At 42.5% G+C, this 20,213-nt stretch overlaps 1 protein-coding gene across 1 annotated transcript in view; it reads left to right on the plus strand.

Annotated features, from left to right (window-relative positions):
• Positions 1-238: 238 nt before the first annotated feature.
• The window catches only part of SLC1A1 (solute carrier family 1 member 1), a 54,512-nt gene continuing 34,537 nt past the window's right edge, over positions 239-20,213 (plus strand). The window contains exons 1-2 of the mRNA XM_054398184.1: positions 239-329; positions 14,748-14,888. Coding sequence (XP_054254159.1) covers positions 239-329; positions 14,748-14,888 — 232 coding nt within the window. The remainder of the gene's footprint in view (positions 330-14,747; positions 14,889-20,213) is intronic.

Below are 20,213 nucleotides of genomic sequence, written 5' to 3' on the forward strand. Positions count from 1 at the left end.
GGCAGAGAGGCAGAGGGCGGCGGCTTTGCAGACCGGCCGAGGTCAGGCGGGAAGGCCGAGGGGCGGGCGGCAGGCCGAGGGGCGGGCTCTCCCGTTGCCAGGTGTGGTGCAACGTCTTCGCCTCCCCTCTGTGAGCGCGCAAGCGGCCGGTGCGGTACTATTGGGCTCGGCACGGCACGGCGTGGAGCGGAGCGCCCCAGATCCGTCGCCCCCTCTGTGGCAGCCGCTGTTCTCCGCTATGGCGAAGGCGGGCAGAAAAGGATGCGGGTGCTCAGGCTTCCTGAAGAAGAACTGGCTCCTGCTCAGCACGGTCGCCGCCGTGCTGCTGGGTGAGTGAGAGGAAAGCCAGGCGGCAGGGAAGGGGGCATGGCACCGCCGCCCCCTGCCCGGCCTTGTCGCGCACATTGCGGCCCTAACCGTCGCATTGCCGGCGCAGACCCCCGCGCCAGTGCCGAGGAAGGATAACGGCCCTAACGCCGAGCGAGGGGGGCCCGGCTGCCCTTCCCCGGAGTCTCACAGGCCTGCTGAGCGGCTCAGGGGCCGGGGCGTCGCGTAGCTGCGGACCAGGTCCGCAGTAGCATGGTGCCGCGGCTGCCAGTCCAAAGCGGGGTTTCGTGTGGGTAAACGGCAGCCCCCGCCGGCCTGGGCTCCCAGGGTCGGTAGCAGAGTGCCGGCATATGGGGTGCCCGGGTCTCCCTGAGCCGGGCCTTCCGTTAGCATGTATCCCTCCAGCCTGTGTGACAAAGGTCTGGTTAATTAGCGGGGTAAAACCGTGTGGTGAAAAGCCTGCGAGCGCACCGGATGACTGTGAGCGCTTCGTGCATGGACGCGGCAGGTCTCCTCGGCCGACCTGTGGCACGCAGTGCCCCGGGCCTCATTCGCACACCTCGAGGGGGTGGCATGCTGGGTTGGGAGTGACACGGGGTAACGTGGGAAACTCGAGCCGCCTGCGGTTAGTCTGCAGGTTGGAGTCCCGCTGAGGTGAAGGTTGCTGGGCAAGAGAGTGGCTTTGGGACGCTTGTGATGGCGTACACGAGCAATGCCACTGGAAAAGTTTGTCAATGCAGCTCAGCTTTCAGTTTTTCAGAGGTGTCACTGTAAACATAGGGGGATTTTTTCCTCTTGTTTGCCAACAAGTTTCTGAAGGAGAAATGAATTGAATGCTATCTTATTAAGAACAGATGTGAAAAGGGCCAAGCAAAGCTGTCAAAAGACTGGGCCAAAGGGACTTTTCCATAGGACATAGGTCCTAGTCATACACCCTTTTTGTTTTGGCAATTATTCTGATGCCAAGCAAGGAGAGCATCCTTCACATTATTGTTCCTGTAGAGAAGTGCTGCTTTAAGTACTTCATTAGCTGTTTGATGGGTGTCTTCCAGATATTTTATTGCTGAGCTGAGTTTTGGCTGGAACATACCTATTTTGTTCAGGAGAGAATTAGTCTGTTGGAATTCCACCCATCTATAAGCTGTGGTCAGAAGTGGGCTTAAGAACACATCTGTGTTTTCCTCCATGAGTTCTGTATTTGAAAGATCTCAGTTCTTTTTCACCTAAGTGGATTTTTGTGAGTTCTGTATACTGAGTGCTAAAGACCCACTTTGAAAATCTTGCTATGCAGCTGGAGGAGTATGTGTGTATCTGTTTGTTGTTTTGTGTGCACGATTGGTTTTCCATCTGTTTTTTGAGATACTCTTCTGTAGGTTGACATACTTTCCAGTTACAGAAGCAGTTAGAAATATTCCCCTTTCCTTATGTTAAATGAATGTAGGTGGAATTGAACTGGATGATGTAATCCTATGAGTTGATAATGCTGAAATGAGATTTCCTCGAGAGCCACAGAGCCTGGCAGTCTGGGGAAAATTCGACCCCAATCTCCCTCATACACAATGGGAATTCACAGTGAAGGAGTGGCAGGCATCCAAGTACCTGTCTTCTCTACTTGCTACACTGTAATTAACAGTCCAGAACTCAGGGGAGCTTTATAATATGTCAAAGAGAGTATTCTTAAAGATCAAACTACATTTTGCAAGTAACTATGAATCTGCTGTATTTTCAGTATTTCTTGGGGGTGAAATAAATTGCACAAGAACAGTGAAGCCCTTGTAAGGATGGCTCAGTTGAAATGTATTTTATGTTTTTAATACATCTTGAGGAATGTTTGTAATATACCTGGAGTCACAAGCCCTTCATAATTGAATTTACTCTTTTTTTTTTAAATATATGCTGGGAAGTTGCTCTGAAGTTTATTAATCTACTTAGTTTGGAGGAACAGTTTAGCTCTCATGAACAGAAGAGTATCACTTATAATTTTGAAAACAGAATCATAGAATCATAGAACAACTTAGGCTGGATGTGTTTAAACTTTTCAGAAAAGAATTTGTGAGTGAGGACTGGAAATATCAAATACAGCAAGCTGTGAAAATATACTGTCCAGCTGTGCTGCAAAGTGCCTGATAGGCCAGCACTATCATAATGGTATCATGATTTTTGCTCATCATTATTAGAGCCATGTTTAGCATCCCAGTAAGATACGTTTATTTTTACTAGTACTCCTACTAAGCTGGAAAGGTTTTCTGCTTACTTGTTGTGTGCATCTCTGATAAGACAGAAACAGACACCCCTCAGAATTCTAAACACTTCCTCAAGAGTAATTATTTTGTGTGTTGTATTTGAAGCATTCAATTATGCCTGTAGTTTACATTTTCAAAAACATTGGCATTTCTGTGATAGTAGCTGGGAATAAGGGGATTATTTAAAATCTGTTGACAAAATGTCTTAAGAATGGCACATCTTTTTAGTGAAAACACCTGTATGTATTATTCAAAGAAAACAAAACTCAATACTCAAGGTTGGTTTTCTTACCTTAGAGACATTATGCTTCAGATCACTGAACTGCTGTGGAGAGATCAGTGAACTTCTGTTTGAATTCTGAAACTGACTGAATTTCAGACTAAAGGCTAGTTATGAGGCTTGTGGTTTGTATCATTTTAGTAATAGATTTGCCTGAATATGGGCCTGAGAGGCAAGCTTATTGTTCTTTAGCCCTTAGTTCATACTTACGGCATACAGTGAATCATCTGTGCTGACCAGTGAGCTCTCAGACGTGAGATTTGGCCTCATCTGTGCCTACTCTGTCATACAGCAGGCAAGAGGGGCAGGGGTGTAGCAGCTTCATGCAGGTAACTGTGAAAGAAGGGATATCTTGTGTCTTTTTGCTTTGCTGGCCTTGCTACACCCAAAGCAGCTGAGCTAACGAGCCATTTAAGAGTCAGTTTACTTCAAGTACTTCTTCAGCCTTTAATAAAACTATATTGCTTTCTGTTTGTACACTCCCATCGAAACAAACCAGAAACATCCCTGAAATTTATGCACCCTAAAACAGGTTTCCAAAAGACTATTGCAACATGAGAATTTAAGTCACACTCCATAGGATTCTCACTGAGCATCTATTTTTTATTGTCACATTGTCTCTGAGAGGTCACAGCTGCAATGCAACCAAACCAGTCATGAAGGTAAAAGGCTGATGATGTGTAAATACTTGTTCAGTCATTAGTCTATAGGTCATAGCCTGAGAGCTTGTAGTTGTGGGCACTTCTTCAGAACAGCATTTTTCTTATAGGGGAAATTAAAGTGTAAGTGATTTGAGAACAGATGGTTTCAGGCTTTGAGTTGCAGTACCACAAGATACTAAAGCAGAGATCTTTTTGTGTACTCAGCATACATAATTTGGTTACAATTTTTTTTTTATATTTATATTTTTCAAGCTTGTTAGACTGTTATCTTTTTGTAATAGTCCTGTGGTTGGGAAACGTGATTCTGAAGGATTCCATCTGCATAAATTTGCAGGTTACAAGTACTTTTTTGTTGCTGTTGCATAACAGAGTGTCTGTCATTGCCTAAACAAATTCCGAACTTCTGATGCCTGTGAGCCTGCCTGTAAGCCTGAAGCTGTTGGTTGTTGCAGGGTTTTTGTTTGTTTGTTTCCAACAGCACATGTGTGGGATAGTGGTATGGTTCAAATACTAATGAGGAAGACAGGAGAAATGCACTATGCTGTAACTACCAATCGGAGATTGTGAATGGCAGATCTCTTTCTCCAGCCATCCATGAATGGTGTTTTTCAGAGGTGCTGCTTCTCTAAGAGGCGGTGCTGAGCGGTTTTGTACTCCACCACTAACTTCCGCTTTTATTCTCCTCCTTGCATATACATCGCTCTCGGCATTTACACTGCAGACCGCCATTCAAGAGAGAAATGGGGCTGTGGCGTCATAACCTTGCGGGCCAGGAGCGGCGGGGCGGGGCGGCGGGAGCTGTCCAAGGTGGCCGCGGGAGAGCCGCGGACTGTGTGTCCGGGTAGCTGGCGACACGCGGAGCTGCGGGAATCGGTGGCTGAGAGAGGAGAGGGTGGGTCAACATCTCCACCATACCTGAATATCTGATCTTTGCACCTCTCACATGACGTTTATTCAGTCTCTGCAGAATTTGGCACCTTGTTTTTACAGTTCTTGTCAGAAGATTGAGGCTGACATCAGATCTCCCCCCTGCATCTGGGAGCGAGATTAAAACATACATCATTCCTATCTGTGACACCAGCATTGCAGAAACTTTGAATGATACTTCTATAACTATTTGCCAAGATTTTATGAATGCAGCAACCACTAGAGTTTCTGTTTGGTACTTTATGATGTCGCTCCAGCAGTGCGTATGCCAAAATATTATTCTCTTTAATTGTAATACAAGTTATTAGTAATACTTCCCTACTAATAAGTAGTAACTAGTAATACCCTCCTGTAAGAATACATTTTTGTTCACAGGTCTGTGTTTGACACAAATTGTCAATCATGTTGACACCTGATAACTGAAAGACTGGGCTTCCTTCCTGATATGAAGAGATTTGACAGCTGTTTTTAAAAGCCCTAGTTTCTTTAAAATTCATCTATGTCAGGGCAGTGTCAGTATATGCTACTGTTACTGGAAGCCCACCAGTGCATTCTTACAAGAATTGATGTCTCACAGGACAAAAGCAACAACAGAACAGTTAGTGATGGCCTCTTGATATGCAGAAGGCCACCTTGAATCCAGGGAGCTCACTGTACTCCTGAGGGTTGGAAATTTGTTTTGCCAATATAGCCTTATGTCACTGTGAGCTGAAATCCCCACCACCACCAACAAGTAACCAGGCTAGCCCAGTCTGGAAGCAAATGAAGGCTGTATTTACAAGCAGAGTCTAAAATCTATGATGAAATGCAATGAATATGTACAAATATACAAAATTCACAACATTTACGAATATATACAATCAACAGAAAAAGCACAACCGATCTCCCTTTGCTTCCCCCCAAGGGGACCCTCCCAAAGGGGCCTCCCTCTCCCAGGAGCTTCCCTCCACACCCCCCTGGACAGAGAAGCAGAGTTAGTTAAGCAGAAAGTTGTTAACTTAGCTGCCAGGGTCAGTGTGTGTTATCTTCAGCCAGAAGAGAAGAAGAAACAGCAGCCAGACAGCCCAGCAACTGCCCCCACTGCACAACGCAGAATGTGCAGAGTGCCCACTTTGTTTTGGGTAATAGTTCTTAAACATTTCTATCTATCCAATGGAAGTGTTTAGAACAATCAGTATTTTGCTTTCTTACACCCAATAGTGACTTATTTACACTCTTTCACTTTCTCTGTTTTGAACTTTGCAAGGAAAAAATTAAAAAGACAGTTTCAAACCATCACAAGCCTGCAGCCTCTAAACCTTATAAACCTATAAATTCTTTCAGTTTCTCCCAGTAAGTTGTTTTCGTCCGTGGCAAGTGTAATTTAAAAACAAAAATCTCATTCTGGACATAGAGTGAGACTTCTTTGTTCTTTTACCAAAAAAGTGGCCGTTTAGCTTAGTTTAGGTGGTCTTCAGTACCATTTCTGTTTGCACAGTAGTATGAAGATTACAAACAATGAAGCAGATGATTGCCTCTTGAAATGCACTAGTAAAAACAGAGCTCTTCATAGCAGGAAAAAAAAATAAAAGGGAGTATTCTGAAGCAAAGGAATTAATACCCTCTCAATTTTACACTATTAGCAATTCAGTTTAACAAATATAGAAGTATAGTTGTGTAAACCAAACATCTCACTCCTTTTTTGAATTCTGAAGCATAGCATTTTAATAATTTGAAATTTGTAGCAAGTGAAGACCAGACACCCTGAATCAACTCTGATAGCATGGAAATTTAAATGAAGATTCTGATTTTTCCCTGGTGGGATTTAGAGTGACATAGATAATGTGGCTTTTTATGCTTCTTCAGACAGTTGTAACACTTATCTGTATATTATTTGTTGTTATAATGCATATAGTTCAGTATAGGATGAGATCTTTTTAGAAATTATAAAGACAGAAAGTAAAATGCAGAATGGCTAACAGTTTAATCTGAGTTTTTTCCACATACTACTGAGGATCAACAATGCTCTGAGACAAAAAGCCAGTCAAAAAAAGATACCAATGATAACTACAGTTAAGCATGGTGCCTCTTTGGTCTTGAGCTGTTTTGAACAAAGAAACCCTCTTCTGACATGTAAAGTACTTGTAAATATATGTTGTGTCTTGTTTTAATATAAACTGTGGCTAGAGCCACAGTTTAAATAAAGGGGGCATTGTAAGGGATGAGTCCATTTACACTCTACAAAGCTTCAAATATAGTGAAATACATTTTTCCCAGTACTAATATCAGCAAAATACTTACTGTTTTCTTTTACTAATATTATGTAATGAAAAATACTACAGCGTAACTACAAATTTTTTTTTGTTTTCTGTTTACATCATAACACATAAAGATATTTTCTTCTTATATACTGCAATCGGTAGATAATGTTTGTGCTAAGAGTACTCACAGACACTTGCTCTGTTTGCAAATCTATTTTTTTTTAAACAAAAGCCGCATCGAATCTGTGGATTCTATATATATTCTATATATAACACTATATCATGTCTGGACCATATATCATGCTGGAGACATGGAGGAAGCAACCATGGTAGGTATGTGTCTGGATGACATGCAGAGGAGAGAGGCCATAGTGAAAGAGGTCTTCCCAGTTACAGATGGATAGGGTGAAGGAGAACAGTTGCGGATTTAGAAGTGACAGATGAAGGGGGTCGTGAGAAAGGTCTGCAAAAGAAGAGTAATTTACTGTTTTGTTTTTATTTTGCTGTAAAACACAGAAATATGAAATAGACACCTCCTGGGTTGTTACATCTAGTCTACTGTTGCTTCAGTTTATGCCATTTTAGATAAACTTCTGTAACATATGCTCCCCTTTAAATCTGGATAGGCTTCTTAAAGCTGTATGTCCTCCTAGGAAGCTGTGTTCATCAGTCTGATTGTTGGAGGCCTTACAATTTCCAGTCTAAATGTAGTCACATTGGACAAACCAAGTTATTCTCTTTTCAGAAGGTAGGTCCCTTATTCTTTTCACCACCCTGCAGTCCTTCTTGGAGTGTGTTCCAGTCTGAGTTCACTTTTCCTGAAGCCTTAATGTGTTTCACATAGTATTCCTCAACAGAACAGGTGCTGTTACCAAGACACATGTAAATCCGTAAGGAAATGTGGGTTGTATAACTCCTGGGAGGAAACTGTAGTTTTCTCCAGCAAATGCACAGAAAGTAGCAGGAGTAATGTGGCTTTGCCAGTTGCAGCAGCCTTCACATCTGCTAAGAGGAGTACCCCACACAGGAGGAGATGGTTTTTCCATCTCTGGCTTGTACTTCACCTTGTCTTCATTCCTGAAGGTCAATCACAGGGAGTCACTATCCACCTGAACTTTTCCTCACACTTCAGTCAGATGACCATTTGTCATTTGTGTGAAGGAATTTACAACTGCTGCACCCTCAACAGGTTAATCAGAGAGAGGACAAAGGGTTGGGGTCTCACCATGGTGAAGGAATGAGCACACCATCCTTTAATACAATCCTACTAAATATTTTTCAGCAGACCAGGATTTGACTTGGAAACTTTTTTTCATGTATCTTTGTAAGCAAGTTGGTAGTCTGGGCAATGCCAGCATCCAGAAAGTTAAGATCAGTTGCTATGCAGTTATACACCAGTGACTAAATCCTACCTCAGGAGTTGCTTGCAGTTTTCTAGAATCTCAATTTTTTCCATTTAACATCAGTATATTTATTAGTGTCCTGGTTCGATTTAGAACAGAACTAATTTTATTCAGTGATTTTACTATAAACTCAGTCTCTTCTAAGTAACTGCACTTTCTGAAGTTAACAGCCTATTTTTGCAGACCCTGTCTGCATCTAGAAGTGAAAATGCTCAATGTGTATAGTTGCCACTGAGGACTGGTATACAGAAAGGCTCTTGCTTATAGTTGCTCCTGCAGAAACAAAGGTCACTGCCAAATCTTGTGTACCACGTTGGGAGTACAGAAAGGAAAAGGCTGCCCCTGGAGGGAGGAATGGGCAAGACTGGTGACCCTAAACTGTCCAACAAGGTATTCTATTCCATATAGAATACATCATATTCAGTATGAAGCTGAGGGATCACAAGGGTCAGGCTCTCTTCTTCAGTGGCTGGCATCCAAAGAGGACTCTGTGTGTTTGGCCTTTGATCCCAATCCACGAGTTCCTGAATCAAGTTCCAGAATTCAGCTCCTGAATTCAGTTACCGTCTGCCACTGGGTCTGGGATGTACCCAGTGCTGGCCCACAGCATCAGTGGTGATGTTGATATAATTCCCATCAAGAGGGTCAAGTTCCATGCTGGTTTTGCGTATATTGACATATGTTTGTTTAATGCTGTTTTGGTTTTCTTTTCCAATCCATAAGTCTCTCTGTTATTTTCTTTCACTTCCCCTTTTGGGAGGGGAGAGGGGTTAAAGGAGAGCATCTGTCATTCACCTAGTGGCCAGCCCAGCCCTGTGATCATAACCCCTGACAATTGAAAGGAATATTAATTGTCAAGAAGAGTGTAAAACAGTAAAATGCATAACATTACAAAATATTAAAAATAGTACAGAGTTTAGTTTATAACCTGAAATACTAAGTTTATAAGAATTATTGTAAGTGACGATTTCTTCTACACTCTTACTTTAGTGTTGCTGTCAGTGTATTTAGTTAAGAGACAGCCAGTGATATTACAGAAACTCTGAAGAGACCGTGAAACAAAGTGGGTTTTCTAAAATATTGGTAAAGAACTTGGACTGTGTTGCCTGTCTGTGCTGCAATTTGACATGTTTACATAGAAATTTTTGTATTGCATTTCACGTCATCAGTGAATTTTGTTTCTCAGCCTTTTCAGTCCATTGAATCATCTGCTGTAAAGATAATCCAATTAAGACCCAATATGATAGAAGTAATTGTGTTTTAGTTCTTCATGTGAAATCATGTAGAGCTTAACAGGACAACCCATGCTGCTACAGTGTAATTAAATAATAGCAAGTTTGAGTGCTGAGATGTGCCCACATTTCTTATTCTTTCAATGCCATATCAAAGCAAATTTCCTATGACTCCCCCAGTGCCTATCAATATTAGCCAAAATCACTAACTCCTGTGATGGGGAGTTTCTACATGCTAGAATTATGTGAAAACAGGAAAAATAAATACCACAACATTTTTCAGAGAGGGACATAGTGTAATTCAGAACAGATAATTTTATGAAACAGGTGATTTATTCTCCAGAAATACATGCTGGATTTCTTTTCTTACTGTCTTTATGGTACATTCCTAAGGATCATTCCCATAACACAGTCAGTGGCACTGAAGGTGATGTGCTCTTTTGGCAGGGTCATGTGCACTACGGAGTGGAACTCCTCACCAGTTGACACCGTGCGTTACAGTGAGAAAAAGGACTGGGCATGTCTGTGTGTTATCTTCAGTTACTTCATGAATCATAGAATGGTTTGGGTTGGAAGGGAACTCCAAAGGCTGTCTAGTCCAACCCCCTTAATCATCTGCTTTTTCACTTGTGAATGAAGGTAAAGAAAGTAGAGGTGTATAGTATCATAGGATGTAAGCAGGTTCTGAAGAGCATCTAATTCACAATGGTAGTGACATAAAGCAAGTAATTGCGTTTTCATCATACTCATTTTCCTACTCAGGAGTTCCAAGTTTTCAAATTCAAGATCTGAATTGTGTTAACCCCACATAACAGTACTGCCTTCAGGATTTAGCCCACACTCCCTGAAAAATTGTAAATAGCCTCCACATTTGGTTGCTCAGGTTGGTGCTGAGAGGACAGTACATTCTTATGAATTTACAATAGCTGTAGGACAATCTATGACACTTCCCATGTGTGCTAGTGTAGATAACCCCAGAGATTATGGAATTTGTTTAAACAGGATGTGCATTTCTTTTCTTAATGATTTCCAAATTTGTGTCATGAACTGCAGCACAGTACTTGGAGAAATATGTAGTAGTCCTGTAGTTGTTCTCATGCAAATAATTTGCTTTAATCTGTAGTTAACATTTCAGAATCAACAGTAATATGCAAAAAGACTTACTTTAGGTCTAGGGCAGGTTCTGATAAACGAGTGTTTACCAGACATCTGCAGCTTTGGAGATGTGCAGAACCTATTGCATAATGGTTTTCCATGACACATTTTTCGAAGTGGTTCACTTAATGCACACGTGTACAGGACAGACTGGTTCTGCCACCTTACTGCACACAGTTGTCATCTCCTTGGCCCTGGAACACATCAGGCTTTGCACAAGCAATGAATCAAGTACAGCCAGTTGCGGGTACTATCTGCTTTTGAAGTACTTCCTGCTTCCCTTTCCCTGGGTAACACAGCAAAAAAATGATCATCCCATAAAAAGGGTGCAATTTCTTTGAAGAATTTTCTGTTGGTTGCCATGCTTGTAAGAAGACCATGTGCTATCTGGGAGAGTAGTGCCAAGGAGTCAAAGCGTGTGTTGTTTCATATGAGTTCAGGCAAGAGAATTGCCTCTTCATGCATTGCAATCCCAGGGACCCAGATTTTACATTTTGCTTTCTATGTCAGTGGCTGCTGGGGGAGAACATATAGACAACATATCATAAGGCTTGTGCTGTGCTATGTACAGTTGCAAGGAAATATTTGCTGTAGAAGATTAAAGACGTAATTGTACTGTCTTTTACACCTTAAGTGGTGGAATGGATCTTAAATGGTACATGTCACTGAGCTGTAAGCAGAGAAATGCTCTTGTGGGAAAAACAATAACCTAACTTAGCCATGTGGGCAAGAAGAAAGAGTAAGGAGAGGCAATGGAAAAGAAAGAAAAAACAATTTAGCATGTACAAAAGGAAAGGCAGAGTGATTGAAACTGAGGGAAGGGGAAGAAGACAAACAGTAAAAGTGATGTTTTGATCTTTTAAAAAAAAAAGTCAGAATTAAGTCATTTCATAAATAGTAATAATTTTAAAAATATAGGAAAAAATTATATAAAGTAGAGTCTTTCCCCTACTTTGGGGTGGTTTTTGCTTGTTAGAAGTAATTGCACTGTTAGTCTGTGAGATGGATTGAAGACTGGCTCGACAACAGAGTTCAGAGGTTTGTCAGCTTGGAGGTCTGCGTCCAGTGGTGTTCGCGAGGGATCAGTACTGGGTCCATTTTTGTTCAATATCTTTATCAGCAACCTGGATAAGGGGATTGAGAGTACCCCCAGCAAGTTCAATGATGATACAAGACTGAGGGGGGGTGTTGGCTGACACCTGTCAGGCTGTGCAGCCATCCAACATGACCTGGACAGGCTGGAGAGCTGGGTGCAGGCAAATCTCATGAATTTCAGTAAGGACAAGTGCAGGATCCTACATCTGGGGAGGAATAACAGCAGGCACCAATACAGCTGAGAGGCTGCCTGCCTGGAAAGCAGCACTATGGAGAAAGACCTTGGACTCCTAGTGGAAAGCAAGTTCTCCATTGGACACCAATGTGCCCTTGCAGCCAATGGTATCCTGGGATGCATCAAGAAAAGTGTGTCCCACAGTCTAGGAAAGTTCTTCTCTCCCTCTACTCTGCCCTGGTGGGACCACACCTGCAGTACTATGTGCAGTTTTGGGCTCCCCAGTTCAAGAGAGACAGAGACCTGCTTGAGAGAATCCAAGAGAGCCACGAGGATGCTTAGGGGACTTGAATATCTCCCCTATGAATAGAGACTGAGAGCCCTGGGGCTCTTTAGTCTTGAGAAGAGAAGACTGAGAGGGGATCTGATCAAAGTCTATAAATATCTGAGGGGTGGGTGTCAAGTGGAGGGAGCCAGTCTCTTTTGGTACACAATAATAAGGCAAGGAACAACAGGTACAAGCTTGAACATAGAAGATTTCTCCTCAACATAAAGAGAAACTTCTTTACAGTGACAGAGCACTGGAACAGGCTGCCCAGAGAGCTTGTGGAGTCTCTCTCTCAGGACATATTCAAAACCTGCCTGGATGCATTCCTGTGTGGACTACCCTGGGTGATCCTGCTTTGGCAGGGGGGTTGGGCTCTCTGATCTCTGGAGGTCCCTTCCAACCTCAAATGTTCTGTGATTCTGGAAGAATTAGTTACAGAGATGGTGGCATATCACTAGCATCCAGGCAGGGAAGTTATCCTTTTATAACTTTATTCTATACTTGCTTAGGGCAAGTATCAGCATGTTATTAAAAGCACTGATGACCATGTGAAATATGTTTATGGTAGGCCAGACTTCTTTTTGTGCATTGTATTTCCTCAGAAGAAAACTTAATTTGAATTTTGGTTTAGAGATGAGGTTCAAAAAGTTCTATGTAGGTCCATTTCCAGTACATAAGCAAATCTATTCTGCTAACTTTGTTTTGTTACTGTTAGAAAATAAAATTTCTTTTTATATTTGAATGCTTAATTGAACAAGCATGTGGTAGATGCTAGCTCAAATTAAAAGGTAGCTGCATTTTACTGTATTTTAGCCTACTTCATAATTTAATATTGATATAAGTGCTCTGTCTGAAAAAAAGAATAGCATGAACAGGGAAAGACTTGGTAGGAGTTTATAATCTCTGTTTTCTTTCAGACTGTTTTTGCAGGTGCAGATAGAGCACAGAAAAGATGGCTCATTATCTTTTTGTGCTCTGAAGCAAGTTCTCTGAAGGTAACTAGTAGTTTCCACATCAATTAACATCTAGATAGGATGTGAACTAGTACAAACCACAGCCACGATGAATCTTTAGGGAGGAGGTTTGAAAAAAATCATTACTTTATAGAAAAGAATGTTACCGAGTTTCTTGTTTAGTAGAGAATTGGATATGGGATCCTTGTCTGTTTTTTTCAGTATCACCAGTAGAGACCAGTTGTCTGTGAATTTGTCTGGATCTGGTTTTGAACCTGTGGATAGTGTCTTCCTCCACAACTTCAATCATCTGAAGTAGGGAACAAATCCTAGAAGAACGTTTAGTGAAACATAACAGCAGCTTCCTGAGCAGTTTCTAGCTTAAATGTGTTATATACCAGAAAAGATAAAAATAGGGGAAGTGGTGCATTTGGCTTGGGCACTGGCAGCTTTCCTAGGTTCTTGCAAATTTACCTGAGCTGCTGAGGCTGGTAAAGGTAGATTGGTAGCACTTTCTTGTACTGTTGTAACGATTCTCCTGCAAAATACACACTACTGATGTCACTAAAATACCAAGGGGTGTAAATAATTCCATGAACTTCAGTGAGGTTATTCATATCACAAAATCACACAGCATCACATAAAGTTAGGGGTTGGAAGGGACCTCATATAGTCCAACTCTGCTGGCAGAGGAGGATCACCTAAAGCAGGTGACATGCAGGAACACGTCCAGGCAGGTTTCATGAACAAGACCTTTCAGCAGCACTCAGTGAGTAATGAAGAGATGTGAGTTTGTGTGTTTCTCACTGAATCCAATCAGAAATTGGATTTCTTGTTACTCAGTTTAGCCAGGACTAAAACATTACAAAGATTGTATGTGAAGCAACAGTCATAATGCTTTCTAAGCACTAATGAACACATTTCCAATGCCAGTGACTTTCATTTAGCATTGCATCTCAAATGGAAGAAATATGTCTTTTGGCCTGTAATTTATTTTCTTTTGATAGAACTCTTACCTGTGGTTAGTGTCAGAGGTTAGTGTTGGAAGCTATACTATCTGATAATTCCTTTAATCCAGAGATAAAAGAGAGTAGGAAGGTATCCGATGCGATGGCTCAATTTCTGATTAAACTTTCCAGTCTGGTATTTTGTATATCTGTGATACAGTGGGATGAATGTGCAATATGCTGAGTGTGATTTTGTAGATCTGTTCCCTAGAAATTATTAAATCAATTCAGTGATTGTGGTCATATTCCTTTCTAATTATGTAGAGCAGCAATTATGGAAAGTATTGCTCCTGGGTAGACAATTTTGCTAATACAAATTATCTTTTTGTATCATATCACTTTATTTCTTGAATGTTTCATGTTGGGTTTGTATTACATTGTTGGGTTTTTTTATGCCACTTATGGGTCTTCTAGAACTAATGAAAACAGGTAGAAAGTCACTGCTAATGCACTGATAATTGGAGGGTATAATCAAGATTTTTCTGACAGCATACCTGAAGACATCCTCCAAGTTTGAAATTATATATGTTAATACTGTGCCTATTAATATGTAGAACAGAAAAGGAAAATCTCTTCTCAATTTCTTTAGAAGCCCCACCATCACAGTAAAAATGAGTCTGTTGGTCGCTTTTTTTATTTTACTGTTCTTCCCCTATTTTTTCCCATGTCTCTGTTACAAGTTACTGCTAATTTATGTCACATTTTTTATGTGCCTTTTAGGTATTGGAGTCGGCATGCTAGTACGGGAATATGGCAAGCTGTCTAACCTGGATAAATTCTACTTTTCCTTCCCTGGGGAAGTGCTGATGAGAATGCTGAAACTCATAATTCTGCCCTTAATCATATCAAGTATGATCACAGGTATGATGGGAAATGTGCTAATAGCTGATGAGATTATCAGTGTGGTTTAGCTCTCTTTCTAAAAGAAAACCAGAGCCTTTAAAAATGATGTAACACTATAAAGAAAAGTATAATTTGCATACATTTAGGTTGCATTTTCTATATATAATGAGAACACATTTGGAAGTATTAGCACCATTATCTGGTGAGAGAACTGTGACATAATAACTTACATGTTTATAGATTCTTGTATCTCTCCCTCATTTCAGGAATGGGTTAAACACTTGTAAATTGCAGTCTCAAAGCTGCAGCTGCACATTCTCAGGTACAGAGTTAGCTATTATAAGTAGTCTTGTGCTGCTGTTTAACAAGAAAGGGAGTGCTGATCTCATAGCATACTATCATAAAAAGAGGAGAGGAGATTTCTTACCTACACTTCCCTGGTCTCAACAAGCTTCCATGAAGTACTTTGCATGAGCTCTGGTGTGATGGTTTGAAACTGTCTTTTTAATTTTTCCTTGCAAAGTTCAGAACAGAGAAAGTGAAAGAATGTAAATAAGTCACTATTGGGTGTAAGAAAGCAAAATAACGATTGTTCTAAACACTTCCATTGGATAGATAGAAATGTTTAAGAACTATTACCCAAAACAAAGTAGGCACTCTGCACATTCTGCGTTCGGCAGTGGGGGCAGTTGCTGGGCTGTCTGGCTGCTGTTTCTTCTTCTCTTCTGGCTGAAGATAACACACTGACCTTGGCAGCTAAGTTAACAACTTTCTGCTTAACTAACTCTGCTTCTCTGTCCAGGAGGGTCTGGGGGAAGCTCCTGGGAGAGAGAGGCCCCTTTGGGAGGGTCCCCTTGGGGGGAAGCAAAGGGAGATCGGTTGTGCTTTTTCTGTTGATTGTATATATTTGTGAATGTTGTGAATTTTGTATATTTGTACATATTCATTGCTTTTCATTGTAGATTTTAGACTCTGCTTGTAAATACAGCTTTTCATTTGCTTCCAGACTGAGCTAGCCTGGTTATTGTCGGTGGGGGGGGGAATTTCAGCTCACACCGACACACTTTTTTATTTTTGGCGCCCAACGTGGGGCTCGATTGCTTGTTTGATTTATTTCTGCTCAGATTAGGAAGCAAAATGAAGCTGTTTTGGATTCTGAGTCATTCTATTTCATCTATTATCGGTGCAATTGTCTACAGATGGGCCACTTCTTGCATGATAGACAAGATTGTGAGATATGTGGCATATAAGTCATTTCTTTGGGTTAAGAACAAGTTACTGAATGTTGGTGAACTCTGTTGTGGTCTTATTGGGCTAAGAAGCTATGGTAACTCAACTATGGATCTGCTAGCAGACACATATGAGTTTGTTACTCCTCTTACAACTACAGAGGGTCTTTGGAACCAGTGGTACCCTAGATATCTTGTGCTTGCCTTAATTTTGTTGCTTCTTGGAATAATCATATGGCTACTGATAGCACTGTGTCAAGAAAGACATAAGGCTACTTGCTCTTCCAACTCTGCTGTGAATGTGAAAACCAAGCCAGTAAATTTGGTGGCCACTGTAACCAGAAAGCGTAAAGGAGATGCAGATGCTGCAGGAGATGGTGCAGATGGAGATGAGGGTCCTTCTACTCAGGGTCCCTCTGTTAAGAAAGATCCTCCTGATGAGGAAGAGAGGGTTAGCCTTAAAACTCTGGTAGACCTCTTGAGACCCCACATGGATGATGGAGATGTAGGTCAGGATGTAGACCCTGGTAGATTAGCAACTGCTGGCAGAGCTTCTGAACTCAAGGAAATTCAACGGAGGATTACAACAGGATTATGGGGACAGCAACCTCAGGATGATGATGATGAGGATGAGGATGTCATACAGTCAGCTAATGCACCCAGACAGGAAATTAGACATGTGAGGAAGGATTACATCAGAGGAGATAATGAGCCAGTCCTGTCTTGGCTAGCCAGGTGTTTTGATATGGGAGCCCCAGCATTGGTGGTAGGTGACAAGTCGGCCTCTCAGTTGGGGATGCTCTCAAAGGATACAGGCATAGACAGGCATCTAGGCAAGTGCATTGGTAAAGTTTCTCTGTGGGCACACCTCCTACTGGCAGTCTCGCTGAGGTACCCCAGCAGAGATGATTTACCATGGAACCCTAAGCCTTGGACCACAATAGATGAGGGAATCAAGCGTCTGAGAGAGTTTGCTGTGAGAGAAGTAATGTCTGGAGATCGTAAGACTCTGAATCCTGATGAAATTCCTGTTGGAACAGGCCTTGCCAAAAAGCTCATTAAGCTTGCTCCTCCTAATTATGCTACTATTCTGGCAAGCAGGATTGTGGCAAGAAATTATGGTGGAGCACCTCCTACTGTTGGCCATTTCACTGACCAAATGAGGCAGTTGGAAGATAGTCTTGCACGTACTTCTTTGGTTTCAGCCATTGAAACTCTGTCTGGAAAGATGGAGAATTGCATGAAAGAGCTGAAGGAGGAACTTAAAACCTCCATATCCAACTTGATGAAGGGGGATGATTCTGATTCCTCTTCCTCCAGATGGATACAAGTTTCAGCTGTTAGGAACAGACGTGCTCCAAGAAGGCCATTCCAGAATAGGTCAAACCAAAACAGACAGCAGAGGCAATCACGTGGCAGTATCTGGATAACTCTGCGTGATCAGTTTGGTGAGAACATGAACAGATGGGATGGTCAACCAACTTCTGATCTTTTCAAGAGGTTACGGGAGCTGCAGAGGGGCAGATCCCGAGGTAGCAATACCAGGAGGGTAGCTGTCGCTTCCTCAGTTTCCCAGAACAACTCTGATAGCTCCAACAGTGATCCTAATTCTGGTGCTGGACATTGTGCCAGCTGTACATGTGGATGTAATCCCCACCATTAGGGGTGCCCTGCCTTCCGCCAGGGGGAGGTAAGGGATAATGGAGATAACAGAATCTATTGGGATGTGTACATCCAGTGGCCTGGCACTTCAAAATTTCAGAAGTACAGGGCCTTGGTTGACACAGGAGCTCAGTGCACCATAATACCATCAAATTATCAAGGGGGAGAATCTATAACTATTCAGGGAGTCACTGGTGGATCTCAAGAGTTGTTTAAGATAGAGGTTGATATAAGCTTAACTGGGAAGCAGTGGAAGAAACATACTATTGTAACAGGTCCTAATGCACCTTGTATTTTGGGAATTGACTTTCTGAGAGAAGGGCGTTTTAAAGACCCTAAGGGTTACAAATGGGCTTTTGGAATAGCAACTGTAGAAATTGATGGAGGAAAATTGAAGTTGTCCATTAGACCTGAGCTTTCAGATGAATCTGCAGTTGTGGGACAACATGAGATAGAGGATGTAAAGCTGCCGGTTGCTTCTCAAACTGTGCATCACAGACAATACAGAACCAACCGTGACTCTTTGGTGCCCATTCAAAACTTGATTCGTCAGTTGGAGAGTCAGAAGGTCATCAGCAAAACTCATTCACCTTTCAACAGTCCAATCTGGCCTGTGAGAAAGCAGAATGGAGAGTGGCGTCTGACAGTTGATTTCCGTGCCTTGAATGAAGTAACTCCACCCATGAGTGCAGCTGTACCAGACATGATGGAACTCCAATATGAGCTGGAATCCAAGCAGGCCAAATGGTATGCTACCATAGACATTGCTAATGCTTTCTTCTCTATTCCCATAGCAGAGGAATGCAGGCCTCAGTTTGCTTTCACCTGGAGAGGCATTCAGTACACATTCAATCGTTTGCCCCAGGGGTGGATTCACAGTTCAACCATCTGCCATGCAGTGATCCATGATGCTTTGGAGAAAGGTGGAGCTCCAGAACACATTCAGTTCATCGATGACATCATCGTCTGGGGTGAGACTGCTGAAGAAGTCTTCGAGAAAGGTAACAAAATCATTGACATTCTCTTGCAAGCTGGTTTCGCTATCAAGCGAGACAAGGTGAAAGGACCTGCCAGAGAAATCCAGTTTCTGGGAGTGCGGTGGCAAGATGGTCGCCGTCACATCCCAATGGATGTGATAAACAGAGTCTCCACCATGGCAAATCCCATCAACAAGAAAGAAACTCTGCGTTTCTTAGGCATAGTGGGATTTTGGAGACTGCACATTCCTGGATACAGTCAGATTGTGAAACCTCTGTATGATGTGACTCGAAAGAGAAACAGTTTCCAATGGGGTCCTGAGCAACAAGCAGCCTTTGACCAGATCAAGCGAGAGGTAGTCCAAGCGATGGGTCTGGGACCTGTCCGAACTGGTCCAGACATTAAGAACATTCTGTACACGGCCGCGAGTGACAATGGTCCAACCTGGTGCTTATGGCAAAGAGCTCCAGGGGAGACACGAGGACGTCCTCTTGGTTTCTGGGGTCGTGGCTACAGAGGCTCAGAGGCAAACTACACTCCAACAGAGAAAGAGATTTTAGCTGCTTATGAAGGAGTGAAAGCTGCTTCTGAAGTGATTGGAACTGAGTCACAACTTCTTCTAGCTCCTAGATTGCCAGTTCTGAATTGGATGTTCAAAGGCAAAGGTTCTTCACCACATCATGCAACAGATGCTACCTGGTCTAAGTGGATGGCTCTGATAACACAGAGAGCTCGAATGGGAAATCTCGAAAGGCCTGGTTTGGTGGAGGTGATCACAAACTGGCCAGAAGGCACAAGCTGTGCAAAACCTCCAGAGGAGAGAGTAACTCGTGCTGAGGAAGCTCCTCCTTACAGTGATCTGTCTGATGATGAAAAGAGATATGCTTTGTTCACAGACGGTTCCTGTCGTCTTGTTGGGAACAAGCGGAGATGGAAATCTGCAGTGTGGAGCCCAACGCGCAGAGTTGCAGAAGCGAGAGATGGAGAAGGAGAATCCAGTCAATTTGCAGAGGTAAAAGCTGTCCAGCTAGCTCTTAACATAGCTGAACGTGAGAGATGGCCAAAGCTTTATCTCTACACTGACTCGTGGATGGTAGCCAATGCCTTGTGGGGTTGGCTGAAAGACTGGAAGAAGAATGGCTGGCAGAGGAAAGGAAAGCCAATCTGGGCTGCAGATCTGTGGCAAGACATTGCTGCTCGCATTGAGAGAATCCCAGTGAAAGTGAGACACATCGATGCTCACATTCCTAAGAGCAAAGCTACTGAGGAACAACAACACAACCATCAGGCAGATCTAGCTGCAAGAGTTTCCCAGGTGGACACAAACTCTGATCCTGATCCTGATCTTGACTGGAAACACCGAGGTGAGCTGTTCTTAGCTCGGTGGGCCCATGACTCGTCAGGACATCAAGGCAGAGATGCAACCTACCGATGGGCTCGTGACAGATCCATTGACATTTCCATGGATGCTATC

Source organism: Indicator indicator, chromosome Z, assembly GCF_027791375.1.
Source record: "Indicator indicator isolate 239-I01 chromosome Z, UM_Iind_1.1, whole genome shotgun sequence".
NCBI classification, from domain to species: domain Eukaryota; kingdom Metazoa; phylum Chordata; class Aves; order Piciformes; family Indicatoridae; genus Indicator; species Indicator indicator.